Raw genomic sequence first — 22,912 nt, 5'->3', positions numbered from 1 at the left:
GTGTTACTGTACCACCAAAAAGAATATACAACACTATACATTTTCATAGTACGGTGGAATTGAAAGGACATTAAAACAAAATTTAACTACTTCCTTTTGCTAAAAGAAGCATCACTTGACCTGTATTCAGAGGAAAATACCTGAATAAAAATTCTTCAATGTCTTTGTTTCAATGAAACATTTCTACTTTAATCCATGGCTTTCCTTAGCTCAATGCTGTTGCAGTATTTAAATAATACATCTACTGTGTAAATGTATTACAGCTGTATAAATACTTAAGATGAACACTGGAAGGCAGGGCCTAATTTTAGAAACAGGATCTCACAAGATCCCAAATTTAATTACTTGTTAATGTTTGTAGGGACAGAAAATGCTCAGATTTACTGACAGAGGTACAAAGAGAAATAAACTGGTGTAAATTTTATAAAAATCACGGCAAGAAAATACAAATTAAAATCAAGATAATCTGTATTTTCTGTGAGGCCGGCAAAGTTAACTAAAAACATCTAGTGAGGGTAAAGAAATGGATACCTTCGCATATAAATTGGTCCCAAAAATTGGTGCAAACTTTAGGATGGGCATTAGGCAGGCTGTTGAAATTTTTTTCAAACATGCCTTATCTTTTGACCCACCAATTATACTTTAAGAAAACTACAATAAGGAGATAATCAAGCAAGTGTACATATATTTATGTGCAAGGACTGAGCATTATTTATAATAGCATATAGCAAAAAAATAAAACAAACACTAAGTTCCTCTTTGTGGAGCATAAGAAAAAGTGTTTTAAAGTATGTCCCTTAAAAAAAAAAAAGTATGTCCCTTAGTATGAGTGTGTTTCATGTTTGGTAATTGCAATCATTGTTGCTTTTGTTGTGGTCATCCATGTACAATGCTTGGTGTCAATCTATTTATCTCTTGTAAAAATAAAATACAGTGTGTGTGTGTGAAAAAAATTAATTAAATAAAATAAAATACCACAAATCGAGTGGTTTATACAAGAAGAAAAAAAAAAAGTATGTCCCTATCTGGAATACCACATAGCTATTAAAAAATGACCTAAAACAGCATCAGGGCCCCAGGGGAGTAGTTACTGGGAGGAGTCCTAGATTCTAAGGAAAAAGCTGAAATTGCTGAAGCTTCCAGGCAGAAAAGAACAAGTTACCGGCAATGGGGGGTCAGTCAGATTGTCATCGGACTTCGTACAGGAACACCACCTAACAGTATGTCACTGCCACACATCAGCACTCCGACTGAACTGACTCTGCTTCTCTGCTACCTGTCTAACCAACTGCAAAACCACAGATCCACTGAGTTAATAACCAGATAGCTGAATAAAGTAACCAGATGAGTAAGATTAAAACACCTAATATTTTGGTACTATTTTATATTTTTAATGTTACTAATAATAGCTAACCTGCTGATACTATTATTCTTACTATGTGCCAGGTTCCATTCCAAGCTCTAAGCATTTTTATTTATATTAACTCATTTAATCCCCATAAGGACCACTGAAGTACAGATACCACTTTTCCTGTTTTATAGATGAGGAATCTCAGAGAGAGAGGGGTTAAGTATTACTAGGCAGTATCTTGCCTAAGCTAGTAAGGAGCAGAGCCAAGATTTAAACCTACAGATCGACTACTCAGACCATCCTCTTGACCACTGCATTTATATTGCCTCTAATGAATAAGATTCTGATTTAAGAAAATAAATACCTCTGTGAAATAAAACACATACCTAGGTCCAACTACTCTGGGTTCACTTATCTATTTAATTCTTTTTAATTACTACACAATAGACTTTCTCCTTACTTATGCTATATCTCATTTTTGGACATTTGCTTCTATCACAGATAGAATGAAGGGTGAATCTTCAGTGTGACTGAAAGCTTGCCCACTCAACATTTCCTCTCTATAGCTAAGACTGCCACCTAGTGAGCTAAAACAAATAACTTGATCAGCGTAATTATTTTGAGAAATAAAATACAAAAAAAGACAGACAGGTGAACAGTGAGAAAGACAAATGTTAAGATATGCATCTGTGGGCTTTCCTGGTGGCGCAGTGGTTAAGAATCCGCCTGCCAATGCAGGGGACACGGGTTCAAGCCCTGGTCCAGGAAGATCCCACATGCCACGGAGCAACTAAGTCCGTGAGCCACAACTACTGAGCCTGCGTGCCACAACTACTGAAGCCCGCGCGCCTAGAGCCCGTGCTCTGCAACAAGAGAAACCACCGCAGTGAGAAGCCTGCACACCACAATGAAGAGTAGCCCCCGCTCGCCACAACTAGAGAAAGCCCATGTGTAACAACAAAGACCCAACACAGCCATAAATAAATAAATAAATTTATATATATAAAAAAAGATATGCATCTGTTTTCAATAGGTCTTCTCTGGAAACACATAATTTAAATCATTAACAAAAACCCTCCGTTTTTAAATTAAGTGATTTACGCAATACCGACACTTTCAACTAAAAGAATGGCATCTTACCCCTGAGGTTCCTGTGGGTGGCTGTGACCCCCAGGGTCTCTACAGCACTGTATGAACACCACAGTGACATGCTGTATGACATGTTGTACCATATGTGTACCCATGTCATTCCACCCTCCGCCTGGGCTCAAGGACAGAAATCTCATTCACTTTGCTATCCCTCATATCACTGAATGCGCTGAATGAAGGAACGCACAAAAAGAAGCTTGAAGACAACATATCGTAATATTTCTGTTTTATAAACATAAACTGTACCTTTAATATAACACTCAACCTGGGTAATTCTGCTCCCCAGGGAACTTCTGGTACTGTCTGGATACATTTTTGGGTGTCACACTGTGGGGAAAGGTAAGCTACTGGCATCTAGAGCAGGGAGGGATGCTGCTAATCATCCCAAAATGCACTGTGACAACCCTGACACCAAAAACATTGTCCGGCTCCAAACAGCGATACTGCCAAGGTTGAAAAACCCTGCATCCGCCCAACTATCTTTATTAGAAAGTATACAGATTAATGATAAATACCAGTTTATAATAAACTGAGCCTAGAACCCAATTCTGTTTTACGTATGTAAACAAAGTATTTCTTATACTGGTTTAATACACACTTGATTTTCTAAGAATATACAGTGTATAATGTATATGAATACAGTATGATTAACCTTTGTAATCACAGAAAAGCTACACCTTGTATTTTTTAGAACTTTACCAAGCATTCTTTATCACTTAAGGAAAACACCAATTATGGTGTGTAAGTTGCCAATGAATCACACCTTCATTAGTTCACTTGTAGCTATCACATTCAATGGTAATTCTATATAAAAATGTAAACAGTATTTCATTTATATTCCACTTATATCTGAGTATGTATAAATGTGCTTGAACAATTACAAATATTGAAATAAATTTTAAAAATATAAATCTGCACTTCTCTTTTTATGAATCCAGCATATACCCATACTAAACCCTGAGAAAGCACACAAAAAAAGAAAAAAGCAAAAATCCTTAAATACATTAGTAAAGTAAAAGGAACGCAGAAATACAGGCGCCAAAGAAGGGTTATTCTAGGACTAAAAGGATGGTTCAATATTAAGAAATCTAGTAATGTATTTCACCAATAGCAGTAAAGATCTTTAAAAGATGCAAAAGTAATTTATTGTTTACCTTCCCAATATTTTCCTGATTTATATGGCGTTTCATTAACATAAAAAATACATATACATATATCCACCATATCAGGTCTGTAAGGATATTTGCTGCAGCAATGTTAAGTGTCTAAAAATCCATGCATCAGACACACCTATAAAACAGAATACTAAATAGCCACACAGGGGGACTTCCCCTGTGGTCCAGTGGGTAAGACTCTGCGGTCCCAATGCAGCGTGCCCAGGTTTGATCCCTGATCAGGGAACTAGATTCCCCATGCATGCCGCAACTAAAGATCCCGCATGCTGCAACTAAGAAGTCCACATGCCACAACAAACATCCCGTGTGCCGCAACTAAGACCTGGCACAACCAAAATAAATAAATAAATAATAAAAATAAATAATATCCTAAAAATAAATAAATAGCCACACAGCATCACTGGATACCTATAGTATAGAGAAAGTAAACTAGAGAAATAAACACTAAACTATTTACAGCACTTATTTCTAGATGTGTGGGATTTTACTAAAAAGCATATATGATTACTTTTATAATCTGAGGGGCAAAAAGTGAAAGTCCTCATTTTGTCTTTACAGCCAAGTAATGAGGAGATGGGAAGAATTTAAGCCTTGCAAAAGGCCATATAACATGGCAAATGAAAACAGGTAATACTAAGGAACAGAACTGTAGGTAAAAAATACACAAACAGGAAAACACTGACCAAAGTTAAAACAACAGTATCCACAGAAAGCACACACAAGGCACACAAAAATCACAATGGCTTAGTGTAAGGACTACTGTGAAGGTTACTGCTAAATCCAAGTGTACTCCTAAAATTTCTCCAATGAAATACCATCAAGAAATCCTACAGTTTCATGCTACTCTTACAGAGCTACTGCAATCTCTCTCCTATCAAACACTTGCCTCAATTTAAACATCTACTTCCAGAACAGATATGCTACACTATGCTGCCATCTAGAGAGCAGACTTAATACTAAAAATTCCCACTGAGAAGGTTTACATTGTTGAAAGTGCCAAGATAAATGAAAGAGAAACTAAAAATAGTGATGTACTATATTGGGAAGTAGAAAAGAGAGACAGGTGTTGGAATCAGAGAGATGATAAAGAATAAGTCATTAGACGATGTTCCAAGTTAAAAAAATAAAGAAATAACAGTATAAGCAAATTATTTAGCCAGATGGGAAAAACCACCAGAAGAATCTAAAATAAAACCAGTTAAGTTACTTGCCAGGAAAAAAAAGGGACTGGAACTGGAGAAAGGAAAAGCACATCTGCTGTTTATTGTAAGATCTTCCTTAACTATTTGAACATGTGATACTTGTTAATAAGTTTTTTTTAATACTGTGAAAATTTTCTTCAAATGGATTAACTATGCTTAAGAATAAAGGAATCAGTTGTTTCTTTGTTTAAACCTAGAAGGACTTAAAGGTCAAGTCCATCCATACGGTTTTTAAAAGAAATCAATTTGACAATTATAAAAGTTTACATAACACCAAAATTCCAAGTAAAAGAGACTCAGGCAATACAAAAATTGCTCAGCCAAATCTTTCTTAAATGAGCACCTATCATTACAATGTACAGAAGGAGCTGACTACTATCTTGTTTACATACAGGAAGCTTACCTTATTTATTAGAAATGGCATTATAGAAGAGCCGGAATACTTTGCAAATTTCATTTAATTAACAAACATTTATCGAGAACCAACTATATATCAATACAAGGTATTCTTGATGAGGATTTTCACAAAAATACAATATTCTATTTCCTACAAAAAATCATGGTCATCTAAGTAACCTTAGGTTGACGAAACTACAGCACCACAAGCCTGATTATCTACAGCCAGATAACACATAAGAGAAAACCTTAGGGTTACTGTACAAATTACAAGTCATAATCAAGACAGGTTTGGGCTCTATAGGGACAAGATTTGTAAATGCACTTCTTATACAAAATTACTCATTCAACAGAAACTCTTTCATTTAATGTCATAAAAAAAAAGTCAATATGACTACCAGGTTGACACAGCAATAGTTTCACTGTTTGCAGTCTATACTACTATCATACTATATGTCCCTCTATATTTTTAGAATATTTTGCTGGGAGTTTGTATCACTTTTGAAATTTTATAATTAAAATGACGTTCAATCCTTTTCTTGCCTTTTGATAAAACTTCAAAATTAATACAAATTTAGAGTAAAACATATTTGCTTACATGAGAATATCTACTTGTATAGAAAAGAAATTTCTCATGACTAAACCCTTATTTAATTACTATTTTACTTGAAAATATTGATGAAATATTTTAAACTAAAATCCAAAATATAAGTATCACACATTTAGTACAAGACAACATATAGCTTAGCATACAACTCTAAAATTGCCAGAAAGAAAAAATTAATCTCCTTTCTTATCCAATTTGATAATCAAAAAATTCTAAGTTATTTAAGAGAATATCAGTCTCCACAGAAAGTTTATTCTTTTTCTCATCCTGAAACAAGCTTTCATATCAAGATATGAAGTAATATTTGTAAAACAACAGAAATAAAGAAATAAACTCCTGTTTGGTACAGCTGAGCTATGAGCATAAGAAATCATGAACTGCTATACTATGACTGTACCTAAAATCTTTCAAATTACACATTTCAAACTGCATTGTGAGAAACAATACATTAGACATAGGAGTTATTAGCGTTGAGATGATAATGCTAAAAAAGCAGTATTATAAAATTTAAGTTATAATTGTATTATAAATATTATAAATTCTGTCACCCTAAATTTGTAACATGTCTGCAAATTAAAGAAAGTTATCTATACAGAAAGGCTCACCTTCATCCACAGAAAACTGACAGCTCTTATCATTGAAGAAAAGAATCTTCTTCTTATCAGGACGGTTTACAAATAGTATCTGGTCCCCTAAAGCCTTAAAGATAAAGAAAAAATTTTCAGTTAACTCCAAATTACATCACCCAAGAAAAAAAAAAAATTTTTTTTTTTTTTTTTTTTTAAACAACGAAGGACTCCCACTTCCTTTAACCCTCAGTACACCATTAGGGTCCACTAGACCAAATTTTAATTCTTGAGTTTCTTTCTTGAGCAGTTCTATTTTTAAGAATTGATATTTTGAGACTTTTATTCTTAGAGATCATCCAAAGTACATAAAGAAAAAAAAATTGTTTTAAATAGAACAAAATTCAATCTATGTTGCAATTACAATTTGGGTCTACTGGACCCTTTCATTAATCTATGAGAAAAACTGTGGAACCTCATTGTTCTTACTTTTCCTTTACCTTGAAATATTTTGTTACTCATCATTATCCATCTATCATTTCCAATTATGCTTTGAAAAGCTAGAACAGTAAGAAAATGGAAGAATGATCAAATCACCTAAAAATGTGTGTGCAACTATGAGATAAATAGCATCCTTCAGTTTTCTTACTGCACTGCCCAAAATACTGCATCATCTTTAAAGAAAATATAAAAGACTTGAGTAGTCTTTACTATCTTTTAGCTTTCACTGAGCACAGTTGACAATTAAAAATTTTTCATTTTCTACTACTCTAGCAATGACAAGAAAATTGATATAAGATATTTCATTATTATTAATTAATGAGAACAAGAATGCAAAAAGCCTGATAGCAGTAATCTGGACTATAATGATGATGGTGAAATTCATCACAGAAATAAAGTCTCAATCTATGAGCCTTTAGATGACAATAATCTCAGCCTTAGGCATCAATGTGTGAACTACATGGACTTAACAGATATATAAAGAACATTCCATCCAAAAGCAATAGAATACACATTATTCTCAAGTACACACTTGATATTCTCCGGGATAGTTAATATGTTAAGCCACAAAACGAGTCTTAACAAATCACATCAAGCACCTTTTCTGACCACAATGGTACGTAAAACTAAAAATCAATTATAAGAAGATGGAAAATTCACAAATATGCAGAGATTAAGCAATATGCAGAAATTAAGCAATATGCTTCTAATCACTGGGTCAAAGAAGAAATTTAAACATACCTTGAAAAAAATGAAAATGGAAATACAACATACCAAAACTTATGAGAGGTTAAAAAAAAAAAAAGCAATTCTAAGAGAAAGTTCACAGGTATAAATGCCTACATCGAAAAATAAGAACAATATCAGATAACCTAAACTTACACCTCAAGGAACTAGAAAAAGAACAAATGAAGCATGAAGTTGGTATAAGGAAGGAACTAACAAAGATTAGAGTGGAAATAAATTTAAATAGAGACTAAAAAGACAACAGAAAAGATTAATGAAACTATGAGCTGGTTCTTTGAAAAGATAAACAAAATTGACAAACCCTTAGCTCAACTAACCAAGAAAAAAGGACAGAAAACTCAATTAAATCAGAAATGAAATGAGAGACATTACAAATAATACCACAGAATACAAAGAATCATAAGAGACTACTATGAACATACACCAACAAAATTGGACAACCTAGAGGAAATGGATGAATTTCTAGAAACATATAAGCTATCAAGACTGAATCGTGAAGAAACAGGAATTCTGAACAGATCAGTTACTAATAAATTGAATAAGTACTCAAAAATCTCCCAACAAACGAAAGTCCAGGACCAGATAACTTCACTAGTGAACTCTACTGAACAAAGAAGAATATCAATCCTTCTCAAACTCTTCCAAAAAACTGAGGAAGTTCATCAAACTCATTTTTCGAGGCCAGCATTACCCTGATACCAAAACCAGATAAAAGTATGCTACAAGAAAAGAAAATTACAGGCCAATATCCCTGATGAACATAGATGCAAAAAATCCTCAACAGAATAGTCAACACACCAAATTCAACAATACATTAAAAGAATCACACACCACAATCAAGTGGGATTTATTCCAGGCATGCAAGGATGGCTCAATATCTGCAAATCAATCAATGTGATATAGCACATTAATAAAATGAAAGATAAAAATCATATGATCATTTCAGTAAATGCAGAAAAAGCATTTGGCAAAATTCAACATCCACTTATGATAACTCTCCACAGTGTGGATACCAAGGTAACATACCTCAACATAATAAAGGCCATATATGACAAGCCCACAGCTTACATCAAATTCAACAGTGAAAGGCTGAAAGCATTGCCTCTAAAATCAAGAACAAGACAAGGATGTCTACTCTGCCACTTTTACTCAACATAGTATTGGAGTCCTAACCAGAGCAATTAGGCAAGAAAAAGAAATAAAAGGCATACAAATTGGAAAGGAAGGAATAAAAATACTACTTTTTGCAAACTGGATTTTATGTATCTCCCTAAAGACTTCACCAAAAAACTATTAGAATAATGAATTCAGTAAAGTTTTGTATATTGTATAATCAATATACAAAAATTTTGAGTTTCTATGCACTAATAACTATCAGAAAGAGAAATTAACAATCCCATTTACAACTGCATCAGAAAGAATAAGATACCTAGAAATAAATTTCACCAAGGAGACAAATAACGTCTACACTGAAAACTATATGACAATGATGAAAGAAACTGAAGAAGACACAAAAAATGGAAAGATATTCTGTGCTCATGGATTGGAAGAGTTAATATTGTTAAAATGTCTATACTACCCAAAGCAAAATATAGATTCAATGCAATCCCTATCAAAATTCCAATGGCATTTTTCACAGAAATAGAACAATGCTAAAATTTATATGGAACCACAAAAGATCCTGTCAGCCAAAGCAATCTTGAAAAAGAACAAAGCTGAAAGCATCACACTCCCTATACTACAAAGGTATAGTAATTGAAACAGTATGGTACTGGCATAAAAACAGACACATAGATCAATGGGACAGAAGAGAGAACCCAGAAATAAACCTATGCATATATGGTGAATTAATTTACGACAAAGATGCTAAGAATATACAATAGGGAAAGGATAGTCTCTCAATAAATGGTGCTGGGAAAACTGGGCAACCACATGCAAAAGAATGAAACTGAACCATTATCTCACACCATATGCAAAAATTATTTCAAAATGGATTAAAGACCTGAATGTAAGACCTGAAACCATAAGACTCCTGTAAGAAAACACAGGCAATAAGCTCCTTGACATTCATCTTGGCACCTTTTCAGATTTGACATCAAAAGCAAAAGCAACAAAAGCAAAAATAAACAGGTGGGATCACATTATACTAAAAAGCTTCTGCACAGCAAAGGAAACATCAACAAAATGAAAAGGCAACCTACTAAGTGGGAGAAAATATTTGCAAATCATATATCTGATAAGGGGTTAACATCCAAAATATATAAAGAACTCATGGAGCTCAACAGCAAAAAAACAAAAAACCCCACCCGATTAAAAATTGGGCAGAAGATTTGAATAGACGTTTTCCTGAAGAAGACACACAGATGGTCAGCAGGTACATGAAACGATGCTCAACATCACTAATCATCAGGAAAATGAAAATGAAAACCACAACAAGATTATCACCTCACACCTGTCAGAATGGCTATTATCAAAAAGACAAGAAATGATGAGTCTTGGCAAGGATATGGAGAAAAGGGAACCCTAGTGCACTGTTGGTGTGAACGTAAACTGATGTAGGCACCTTGGAAAACAGTATGGAGGTTCCTCAAAAAATTAAAAATAAAACTACCATATGATTCAGCAATACCACTTCTGGGTATTTTTATCCAAAGAAAATGAAAACACTAACTTAAAAAGATATATGCACCACCTTGTTCAGTGCGGTATTATTTACAGTAGCCAAGATATGGAAACAACCTAAGTGCCCAATGATGTACGAATGGATAAAGAAAATGTGTTATAAATAAACAATGGAATATTATGCAGCCATAAAAAAGAATGAAATCTTGCCATTTGCAACAACATGGATGGACCTTGAGGACATTATGCTAAGTCAAGTAGGTCAGACTGAGAAAGACAAATACTGTATGATCTCACTTATATATGAAATCTTAAAAAAAAAAAATTATGAGCTCACAGATACAGAGGACAGATTGGTGGTTCCAAGAGGCAGTGAGTGGGTCAAGGGGTGGGCAAAATGCAAGAAAGGGGTCAAAAGGTACAAACTTCCAGTTGTAAAATAAGTCATAGAGATGTACTATACATTATGATGACTATAATTAATAATACTGTATTGCATATTTGAAAGTTGCTAAGAAAGCAGATCTTAAAAGTTCTTATCACAAAATAAATTTTTTTTGATAACTATGTATGTGACGCATTTAACCAGACTTACTATGATCATTTTTTACAATTAAAAAGAATTTTTAATTAAAAAAAAAACCCCTTAGTTGATTCAATACACCATCTTAAAATTAAACCATATCACAAACGCAGAGTTATTAAAATTATTCTGGCAGTTAATTTAATTATTAGAAAACCCCCAAAAAACAACTACTGAGAAGTGAATAATCTGGAACAGTCACTGGTTTTTCTCATTGTCTTGTTTTCTTGCTTTTGCACAGTCCTTTTTGTTCCCTGCTAGCACTATACTGTACATTTCTTCAAAACACTATATGGTCAACAAAATGACAGTAAAAGTTATCTTCTATCTCCACCAAGAACTGAAGAAAAGGAAACAACACAGAAGGGATTTAACTTAATTAGGCCAAATTTCTCCCTTGAGAAATTACTTAGAACACAGCTTCACATATTTAAAATGTGAGGATTTTTTAAAACTTAGGGTTTCGAACAACTTAGAAATAATCCTGCTTGCAAATGACAGACTGTGTGCTTTTCATGACCCCTTTTCAGCTCTACTCCTTAAGTAAGAGAGCCATTAAAAACAGGGTAACAGGGACTTCCCTGGTGGTGCAGTGGTTAAGAATCTACTTGCCAACGGAGGTGACAGAGGTTCGATCCCTGGTCCGGGAAGATTCCACATTCTGCGAAGCAACTAAGCCCGTGTGCCACAACTACTGAAGCCTGCACACCTAGAGCCCATGCTCTGCAACAAGAGAAGCCACCACAATGAGAAGCCCGTGCACTGCATCGAAGAGTAGCCCCCACTCGCCGCAACTAGAGAAAGCCTACGTGCAGCAATGAAGACCCAACGCAGCCAAAAAAAAAAAGAAAAAGAAAAAAAGTGGAAGCCAAATGTTAAAAAAAAAAAAAAAAATACGGTGACAATGTGACTTTACATCACAAAATTATTTAAAATAGAAAAAGCAAATATCAGTTTACATTACTGTTCTACTTTAGAATGTAATATAAAGCTTACCAAAGAGTAACAATACTGGCCTGTATCAAAATGGGAAAAAGAATGGAGCAGGAAATGTACCTAGCACTCCCAATTGTTAAGCTAGCATTCAGTAGCTCTACCTTTCAACATGCTATAAAGTGCACAATTTATCAACTTTGGTCACATATTATTTGCAACATTTGTGCAGGTTAAGTTTAGACACTTAAGTGAAAATCTTAAAAAGGGTTCTTCATCTGGTAATGGCCAAGTAGCTCCTAAGGGACCAGCCCACTGGAAGAAAACTACTATACTAATCTCTGGACAAGACATTTTAAAAAGAATAGAGCTAAAAGAACAAAACAAGATGTGTCGTATGCCATCCACCACAGAAAATACAAAGTTTGAAGTTTGACTCTAGTCAAGACAAATGCCCACTTAAAAACAAAATAAACAAACAAAAACACTCTTTGGAGGAATATAACAGAATCCTGAGCCATATAATTCACAGTGTTCAAGACTCAACAGAAATTAGGTATATGAAGAAAGAAGAAAACATGACCCGTACTCAAGAGACAAAGTCTCAGAGCAGACCATCCCCAAGATGAGCCAGCTCTTGAAATTAGAAGAGGAGAATTTTAAAGCAGCTACAAGAAATTACACTCAAGGATGTAATGTAAAATATGCTTGTAATGAATGGAATAAAAACAAAAAACAAAATCTCAGAAGAGAAACAGAAACCTAAGAAAGAATGAAAAGGAAAGTCTAGACGGAACTTCCCTGGTGGTCCAGTGGTTAAGACTCCGCGCTCAATCCCTGGTCAGGGAACTAGATCCCGCATGCCACAACTAAGACCCCGGTGCAGCCAAATAAATAAACATTAAAAAAAAAAAAAAAACCTCTCTTGAGGGGATTGTTAGAAAAAAAAAAAAAAAAGCAAGGTCTAGAACTGAAAATACAATCTATAAAGAATTAACCAATTGGGCTTAATAACAAATTGGAGGTAAAAAAGTCAGTACAATTAACAACAGATCAATACAACAACAACAACAAAGTCCAAAAGCACGTGTGCACGCGCACGCACACACACACACAGCCTAAGGGACTTGTGGGACAATACCAAAAAGGCTAACATGTGTAACTGAATTACCAAGAGGTAGAGAAAGAAGGAAGTTTTCTCCACAGGTAGCAAAAAGAATGAACCTGCTTACAGGTTAGCATCAATCGTTAGCAATTTTGAATAACAGAGACTCGCAGCCTTCCCGAGAGAGTTGAAAATTTAAACAGGAAATGTAAACTCTATCACTTTTACTGATAGCCCCTTTAGGAATTCGAAACAACCAAATTATAAATGTTCTTGTGGGGGTTTTATTGTTATTTTTTTTTATGTTTTTGTTTTTTTAATTTTTTATTTATTATTTATTTATTATTTTTATTTTTGGCTGTGTTGGGTCTTCGTTTCTGTGCGAGGGCTTTCTCCAGTTGCGGCAAGTGGGGGCCACTCTTCATCGCGGCGCACGGGCCTCTCACTATCGCGGCCTCTCTTGTTGCGGAGCACAGACTCCAGACACTCAGGCTCAGTAGTTGTGGCTCACGGGCCCAGTTGCTCTGCAGCATGTGGGATCTTCCCAGACCAGGGCTCGAACCCGTGTCCCCTGCACTGGCAGGCAGATTCTCAACCACTGCGCCACCAGGGAAGTCCTGTTCTTGTGTTTTAATGCCTCTGATTCCCTCAGGTTAGCAATGTGCACAAGCATTGTTGAAGGAGTTCTTAAATACAAACATAACAACTTATAAGAAAAAGACTAATGTCTTTGAGGAAATCTTTCCAGAAATATTTTGAAGAATCAATCATACACAACACAAAAGGGAGCTGTCAAAGTGCCACAAAAATGGTTATGCTCTGTCCTGCTCTACAGCACAAAACACAAATCTCAAATCTTTAATTGGCTCGTAACAACCCCAAGTATATATGATGGAGGAGGTTTTAAAAATAACTTTTTTTTAAGTCATGATATTTTTTAAAACCAAAAGACATTATTAATTCAAATTATATTAAGGCATAGAAAGAAAAGAGAGGTTACCTTGACAGCTTTCTGGGAATTGGGCAGTCCTTCCTCAATGTCTTCTAAAAGAATTCCTCCTAAGCCTCGCTGGTCATGCTTATCTAAAAGCCTAAGTAGGGCCTTCTTATCTTTCAAGTTGTACTTGGGCTTGAAGGCATACTTTCCATCTACTACTTCAATTTTGGGATTATTGACTAATGCCTGTAACAGTGACACAATTTGGACATATTAACAAAAGGAAATACCATATATACATTATTTAATTCTACCAATTATTAAAAAACCACAATACTCGTATTAGAGTGGCAAACTAAAAGTATCCTGTGGATATCAACAGATCTAAAATACCGGACATCCAGGATCCAAAACAACAGGCAGAGACCAGCATGGTGCTCATTTTTTATAAAAGAAACTGTTTATTATTTATATAGATTCTTTGGATGAGAAAGAAACCACTTCATTACAACTTTGAAGAACGCTGTACCCATATTCTTTCGGAAGACAAAAGAGGTAAGGATCAATAAAACACCTATTAACATCACTAGACAAAGTGAAGTGGGTACTGCCCACCCCACCCTCAAAGTATAGTTTATCACACATCGGGATTATAATGCGAGAAACATTGCCCTGGGATGAAAATACCAATAGTCAGCCTGCTCCACACGGTACCAAGTGGCACCAGCAGCTGTGCACGGGACTGAAAAGGACCAGGCTAGTGCGTGTAAGAAATTTATCTATAACGCTGTCAGCTGAGATTGAAACTGAGTAGGAATGCAGAAATTACTGAACATAATTATGTTTCTAGTCAGTCCTGTTGTATAGCTAGTATCAGAAGGAAAGCTCTTCAAGAAAGAGCAACCCTATTAATTTTCTTCTACAGCTGCCAGCCTGATCCTGAAAGGATAAAGAGAAGAAACACAGAAAGAAGAAAGGAGGGAGAATAGAATAGTAATTACAATAAACTTTACCTAATGTGGGTAGTCCATGAAATTTCAAGATTAGGTAAAGCATCAAAATTTAAATGTGGATTACCACCATTTGTATATCACTAATATAATGAGCTACAATGATACTAACTGGTTCATTTTACATTACTAAAATCAAGAACAATATTTGCTCGATAAAATAAATTAAATTCTATTTTAGGAAGTTTACATTTGGTCTTTAGAATCAGCACTGGTCCTAGAAAGTTGTCTTATTAAATTGTCATTTCATACTTAAACAGAAAAGAGACAAATATCTCAATTTTTAAAGTGCTACTCATTTCCAAATTAGCGTGGTCACTGATGGTTGGGGATTCCTTTTCTTCCAATGTTGTGTGGAACATATATACAATGTTCATGATTATTTTTCCAAGTAATCTGCTAGAGGCAGTAACGTCACTATCAAATCATAATAGCAGTAGCGGTGTAACAAGTATCTTGCTTAACAAAATATCTTGCTTTCCCTATAATACCCTCACGCATTAAATGTCCTAAAACATAGAAACAATACAACTTGCCAACATGTACATTATAAATTTAGCAATTCAAAATAAGCATCAATTATTCTGTAAAAAGTTAAAAATTGGTACAATGACTGACTTCTTTATAACTTTTATGCTCAAGTCTTTGACATTTTTAAATAGATACATAAGGTTATATGAAAACAAGTCAATCTCAAAATGTGTATGTTTAAAGAACAAAAACCCTACACCAATTCTTTTAAGAAAAAGCAAAAATAATTATCATATTTCAGTATATGAAAACCCTAGTTAAAACAAATTTTTTTTTTTTTTACAGTAATTTAAGCCTATTCTTACCTCAGTCATTAGCCATTGTTTCTGCTTGAGTCCAATATCTAAATGTTGTGTTTCATCCAAAATTTCTTCTAAAGTAAGAGGATGTGTATCTCCTCGCTGATGCCGTGTCTATTGCGGCAAGAAACTGTTATTAGAAGACAGGTTTTTTTAATGATTTTTTTTGGCGGGGAGGCAGGGGGCACGCTGTGCAACTTGTGGGATTTTATTTCCCTGACCAGGGATTGAACCCAGGTCCTCAGCAGTGAAAGCACAGAGTCTTAACCACTGGGCTGCAAGGGAATTCCCTGGAAGACAGTTTTAAAATGCTAGACGCATTAAATAATAGTTACCAGTAAATTAATCTTTTCAGGAATGCAGAATGTGTATTATTTAAGGCAGTACAATTATAGTGAAGAGAATAGACTATAAAATCATACAGAACCAAGTTCAAACTTGTAGCTATATAAAATCAAATGACAAACTGAGAAAAAATATTTGCAATTCATATCACAAAGAGTTAGCCTTCCTAATATTTTAACAGGTCCAAAAACCTAACAAGAAAATGACCCAATGACAGGAACACAAAAAGCACAAAAAAAAGAGATGCAAATGACCTTAGACATAGGAAAAGATACTCAACTTCCACTAAGGTATTTCTTATCACACCGGCAAAATTCCATGTTTGACAACTCTATCGGTGAGGCTGTAAGGAAACAGGCCCTCTCACACACTGCTGGTAAGAATGCAAATTGATACAACTCCTACAGAGGGAATCTGGCAATATAAATGCATTGAAACCCCTGACCCAGCAAGTCGGCTTCTAGGAATTTACCTTACAGATAAACCACAATGTAGAAAAGCCGCATTGTTGTAAAAGGAAAATTAGAAACATTAGTTGTATTAAGACGTACTATTAGAACTATTACAACACTAAGTTGTATTAGAAACAACTCAAGTGGCCATCAATAGAGGAATGATCAAATAAGCTACAGCACATCTATGCTACTATACAGATGTTAAGAAAAGAAAATACAGATGTTCCCCATGTGCTAATTTGGAAAGATGTCCAGGACAAACCATTAAGTTAAAAAACATGTAAGTAGCACAGTGGTGTGCATCAGAATCACCTGAAGGAAGGGCTTGTGAAAACACAGACTGCTGAGCTGCACTCCCAGAGTTTCAGATCAGTAGATCTAGGAAGGGGCCCAAGAATTTGCACTTCTTACAAATTCCCAGGAGATGCTGATGCCGTTGGCTGGAGAATGACACATTGAGAACCACTGAGCTAGGCTAAACCAAACTAACCAAAATTTTCAACATGATTTTTTACATAACTGAGACACAACCACATAAAGGGATAATAGTGAGATCAAGAGAAAAATCATTCCACCAAAAACAAAGTGCACCATTGATTTGTCATCTTAGAACTAGAGCCGTGTCTCATATGGACCTAACCGTATCTCTTGAACCTTCTCCATATAATTTCTACATAATTCTCATTGAGCAATTAAAGAGCTCTTCTATCAGTAAATGAATAAACTATGAGGAGTATTTTGTGTTGCCTTTTTCCTTTCTTTCTGAGTTCTTGGTTTTATCAGCTCTTCAAAAAGGGTACACAAGGGGCAGCTGAAGACTTTCCAAGCATCAGTTTACAGATCATCTTCCGAATGTACTCTTTCCTTTTCAAAACAGGCCTGCCCCCTTTCCACAAAAAAAAAAGGTATAACTCTCACCTCCACCCAGAATTTATACTGCAATGCCCAGAGGTATATTAAACTCCAGGGACTCAAACAAAAGGTCAGGTCAAAAAAATATTGTTTTGGGGAAGCCTTCATAAATGATAAATCAAGGTATCAAACTATCCACTATAGATGGGGCTTCTTGTCTCTTCCAGTCCTAAATATTTTTCTAGGAGTTAAAAATAGGATATTTTTGCCCTTGCTATGACATTCTAAATTCTGATGAACTACAGTTTGTGGGCAATTGAGAGCTGTTCCCTTTAAACAACTCTGTCTCTTCCATCCCCACACACCCCACCTCCATGCCATACTGTCCAAGAATGCATCGCTCTTAGGGAAGAATCTCCAAATAAAGGGAACACTGATAAGAAGTATCTAATGATAAATATAGAATTTTTCAGGTATTTTCATATAAGTAATTCTCTTCAGCAATTCTCAAAATCCATTCCTTGAATATTTATTAGCCAGAAGAAAAAGCACATTTAAAGAACTGAAGCAGTATTAATAAAGGAGGCTGATTCTTTTAAATATAACAAATATTTTCTCGGACTACCAAAATGTTCAAATCATGCTACATAAAACCCATAGACAAAAACCACATAGGAACTGTTTTAGACTGAGGGTGCATTATTCAATGTGGTAGTTAAAACCTACTTTATCAAATCATATCATGAAATTTTCATTCTAATTAGTCAATTCTCATTACGTTTTAAATATTTAATATTTCTACCTCCTATTAAAAAAATAAGTCATAGTTAGCTGTAAAACCAATTCATTTTTAGCAATAGGTATCCTTCCCCTTCATTAATCACCCCAAGATAAAATTTACAGTTATTTCTGAATCATTCCCTTTTATTTATATCTAAAAGCTGAATATCAGAGATGGAAGATACAAGCACACACATTTAGAAAAGGAATAACACACTGTTTAACACACCCTTGCTTCATAAACATTTGATTATTTATAATGATGCAATGTTACACGATGGTAAACTGCGTATTTATTTTTTAAATTATATAAAAATGGAAAAATTCATTCTTTTTGATCCTTATAATTTTAATCTCAACTACCTTAGTAGTAACTGTTAGTATTCATTCCATACTATATTTCTCAGTGATTTTTATATTACTTAAAATATGATAAAAAAATAAGTTTGGTCTATCTGGTTGGTCTGACAATGGAGACTAGCTTTGTTAACCAGAAAATAATTTCCATAAACTGAGTATGCTAAACCTTCAACCTGACAGTTTTGGCAAAAATATACTTATACACCTAAGATAAAAGTATTTCATCAAAAAAAATTGCACTGGCAAAGGTGTGTTGAAACTAGTATTTTTATTTTCTCAACTGCTTCTGAATGTATCAGATTAACGAAAGTACCGATATGGGGAAGAAGAGGAAGCTGATATAATTAGACATCTACTGAGTCTTGGTAAAACCTTTTTGATACACTTCCTAGAAACTAGATGGTTAAGGACCAGGTAACAAATCCTCTGGCAAGTTAGGTGATTCCCATTCTTTTACTTTCAACAAAACTGAAGAAGGACCTAACAGAACTGTCAACTGATAAATGTTTGATGATAAATCACCACGTAATTTCTGGCATACAACTTGGAAGGTTTTGCTATCACAAAATTTCTATTAGAATGAACTTATTTATATGAACATTTATTTCTCAGCACTTAAACCTACAAGATCTCAAAATAAGACCAGAAATTGGTGCCAAATCCTGTTTCATTCTATCAGTAAATAACATATTATCTCCAGATACAAGAACCACTGGAGAGATAAGACAGCTCCATTTATTTCATTAAAAATGGATTTCTGTTGCATAACTATTACATACAAAGTGAATTTTAATCAAAATTTTAATATATTTATGTTATTCTAATCAACTATTTGGTAATAGTAATTATAATGATAGCTCAAACCAGAAAATATTTAGAGCCTTATGGTTATAGGGAAAACATTCCTAATTTCAATTTATATACATATTATTGTGACAAAGGAGTTTGACAGATGATCAACAGAAGATTTCCAAACACTAAAATACATAACATTAGCATAAAATTCAGTGGGAGTAACAGAACTGACATACAAGTTGAAAGGAAAATAATTAAAATTTCCAACCATTAAAGTCTGTTTTCATATTTTTAAAAAATGGCATTTAGATTCCCTTAGATAAATTTAAGAGTGCTGTATTTTACTGAAATATTACAATATGCCAGAAATTTCATCCTGTGTCACTATTTAGACTTTTGTTAAAACATAAATAGACTCACAGACATAGAAAACAAACTTATGGTTACCAAAGGGGGAAGGGGGGAGGTTTGAGGAGTTTGGGATCAACAGCTACACACTACTATATATAAAATAGATAAGCAAGGACCTACTGTATAGCACAGGGAACTATATTCAATATCTTGTAATAACCTATAATGGAAAAGAATCTGAAAAAGAATATACATACATGTATACCTGAATCACTTTGCTGTACACCTGAAACTAACACAACATTGTAAATCAACTATACTTCAATTAAAAAAAAACCTTTTGCTGAAAAATTACACTTATCAATTTAAATATGTGCAAAGGGACACACAGTTTTTCAAAATTGTTTCAGGGAACACATGAGTAAAAATTTGAAGATAGTTGTCATAGATTAACAAAGCAATAAGGGTCTCTAGATAAATGAAAACTGCTTTTAGTAGAGTAGCAAAAACATGACATTTAAATGTCAGTCTCCCTCAGAAGACTGACAGCCTCGAGGGCATACATTTCGTCTGGGTATTCATACCATTCGTGCCGTAACAGCAGATAGTAGGTTTTAGTATTGCTTACCATGTGGGGGAATGGATGGATGGAATGAAAGGTAAATGCCTAAGTGTCAGAGTATATTATTTGATAATGAGAAATTATAAACTAACACATTTCTACCAGAAATCAAATACAAACCACAGATTTCAGATATAGCTAGACAGACACCGCGTCTCTTAAATTACAAAAGAAAAGACTTCACATAAAATTTGATTTATATACTAAGGAATAGCTGAAATTTGAAATAATAACAAATACAGTACTTTCTTTGACTTTTTTTTCAAGAGATACAACTAGTAACTAAATGGGAATAAGAGTTTGGCAGACAAAGGGGGTAAATCTGAAATCACTTAGCCATTTTAGCTATAAATGAAATTTCACTTTCATAAATTAAGTTAGGGTTCAGAATCCTTAGTAAAGCCAAAATGTCATACCATCAAAACTTCAAAATTGGGGCTTCCCTGGTGGCACAGTGGTTAACAATCCGCCTGCCAATGCAGGGGACACGGGTTCGAGCCCTGGCCCGGAAAGATCCCACATGCCGCGGAGCCACTAAGCCCATGCGCCACAACTATTGAGCCTGAGCTCTAGAGCCCGCAAGCCACAAGTACTGGGCCCACATGCCACAACTACTGAAGCGTGCGCGCCTAGAGCCCGTGCTCCGCAACAAGAGAAGCCACAACAATGAGAAGCCCACACACAGCAACGAAGATCCAACACAGCCAAAAATAAATAAATAAATTTATTTTAAAAAACTTCAAAATTTACTTCAAAAAATACTAAATCTCCCATCAAACATTAAACTCCAATTCTTTTGTGAGTCAAAGTTTTTCTGAGACACTCAGTAATTCTCAAATTTTCTCCTCCAAGATGTAGAAAAGCCACCACCACCATCTGCCTGAACTATGTAGATTTTTACTTCTCACATCAATGGAAGTAATATCCTGTAAATCGTTCCCATTTTCTCATTGGTTTTGTCAACACGTATTGACTGATTAAGAGGTGACTGTATCTACTGCCTGAGCACAATTTTATTAAGTGAAATGGTGGGCTTAAACTGTGTACTTGAACTAATGTAACGTAATGTAAATCAAATACACTTAGATGACTCACTGCAATGCTAACTTGATATAATGTAAAAGGCTTCAGGCAGTACATCTTTTTTTTTTTTTTTTTTTTTTTTTACAGTTTTGAGGTATAATAGGCATAAAATAAATGACACATATTGAAACATACAATTTGATAAATTTTGACATGTATATACAAATTTACTTCTGAAAATTCCAATCCCCTTCTTCTGCCAGAAGTCAACAGAATTTCTGTTAGTTGAGAAAAGTACTTACTTTCATGTAATTCACAATCTTAGCAAGAACGCCAAACTTATATCCAGAGCTTCCTGATAGAGCTTTCAAGTTAAATGATCCATTGCTATGATCTGAAAATGAGGTTCAAAAAGCAATTATAACATTTTCATATTAGATGTGATTACTGACTTTTAAGCAACTAAGATGATTTTAACTCTGGTAAAATATTTCTTGTTTTGGAGTCTTCCTATCTAGTAAATTCTACCCTATAAAATTTTGGTGACAAATTCAAAATCTTTGCATGCATAATAACTATTTTCTCACCAAGGATGGAAGCAAAGTATAAATAATTCAAAATACATTTCTTTTATAAGCACCTTTATCTCACCCTTTCCTTAAGTCTGATTAGATTTCCACCATAATTAAAAGCAAGGTTTTTTAAACAAGAGGACAATACAAATCTCAATCTGATCCATAGTGCTTTTCTAACAACCTTAAAAACCATAAGAAGTGAGTGGATTACTTCTAAGGGATAAAAAGTTCAATTTATCACCAATGACATCAATTTCTGCTTATCAACTTAAAAAAAAAATAAATGGGTATTGATTAATGGGAATTAATAAAAAGTATGATACGATAACTATTTTAAGGGAAATTTTAAAGATATATTATGAATAAAAAAAATAAGCACTGTGCTCGCTTCGGCAGCACATATACTAAAATTGGAACAATACAGAGAAGATTAGCATGGCCCCTGCTCAAGGATGACACACAAATTCGTGAAGCATTCCATATTTTTACCGAAGTGTCCATCGACAGATGAATGGATAAAGAAGATGTGGCACATATATACAATGGAATATTATTCAGCCATAAAAAGAAACGAAATTGAGTTATTTGTAGTGAGGTGAATGGACCTAGAGTCTGTCATACAGAGTAAAGTAAGTCAGAAAGAGAAAAACAAATACCGTATGCTAACACATATATACGGAATCTAAAAAAAAAAAAATGGTTATGAAGAACCTAGGGGCAGGACAGGAATAAAGATGCAGATGTAGAGAATGGACTTGAGGACACAGGGAGGGGGAAGGGTAAGCTGGGACAAAGTGAGAGACTGGCATGGACATATATATACTACCAAATGTAAAACAGATAGCTAGTGGGAAGCAGCCGCATAGCACAGGGAGATCAGCTCAGTGCTCTGTGACCACCTAGAGGGGTGGGATAAGGAGGGTGGGAGGGAGACGCAAAAGGGAGGAGATATGGGGATATATGTATATGTATAGCTGACTCACTTTGTTATAGAGCAGAAACTAACACACCATTGTAAAGCAATTATACTCCAATAAAGA

The 22,912-nt window shown here is 34.5% G+C and overlaps 1 protein-coding gene and 1 non-coding gene across 2 annotated transcripts in view; one reads left to right on the top strand and one right to left on the bottom strand.

Annotated features, from left to right (window-relative positions):
* Window positions 1-22,912, bottom strand: part of GTF2E2 (general transcription factor IIE subunit 2) — a 62,994-nt gene that overhangs the window by 18,265 nt on the left and 21,817 nt on the right. Inside the window, exons 3-6 of the mRNA XM_057537460.1 lie at window positions 21,600-21,691; window positions 15,721-15,828; window positions 13,938-14,120; window positions 6,486-6,579 (exon numbers count right to left, since the gene is read on the bottom strand). Of these exons, the coding sequence (XP_057393443.1) occupies window positions 6,486-6,579; window positions 13,938-14,120; window positions 15,721-15,828; window positions 21,600-21,691 (477 nt within the window). The remainder of the gene's footprint in view (window positions 1-6,485; window positions 6,580-13,937; window positions 14,121-15,720; window positions 15,829-21,599; window positions 21,692-22,912) is intronic.
* Window positions 22,253-22,359, top strand: LOC114236725 (U6 spliceosomal RNA). Its single transcript, XR_003622596.1, has one exon. It is a non-coding gene; the product is annotated as a U6 spliceosomal RNA (small nuclear RNA).

This window comes from Balaenoptera acutorostrata, chromosome 21, assembly GCF_949987535.1.
Source record: "Balaenoptera acutorostrata chromosome 21, mBalAcu1.1, whole genome shotgun sequence".
Classification (NCBI taxonomy): Eukaryota; Metazoa; Chordata; class Mammalia; order Artiodactyla; family Balaenopteridae; genus Balaenoptera; species Balaenoptera acutorostrata.
This window is presented reverse-complemented; position numbering and strand designations above follow the sequence as displayed.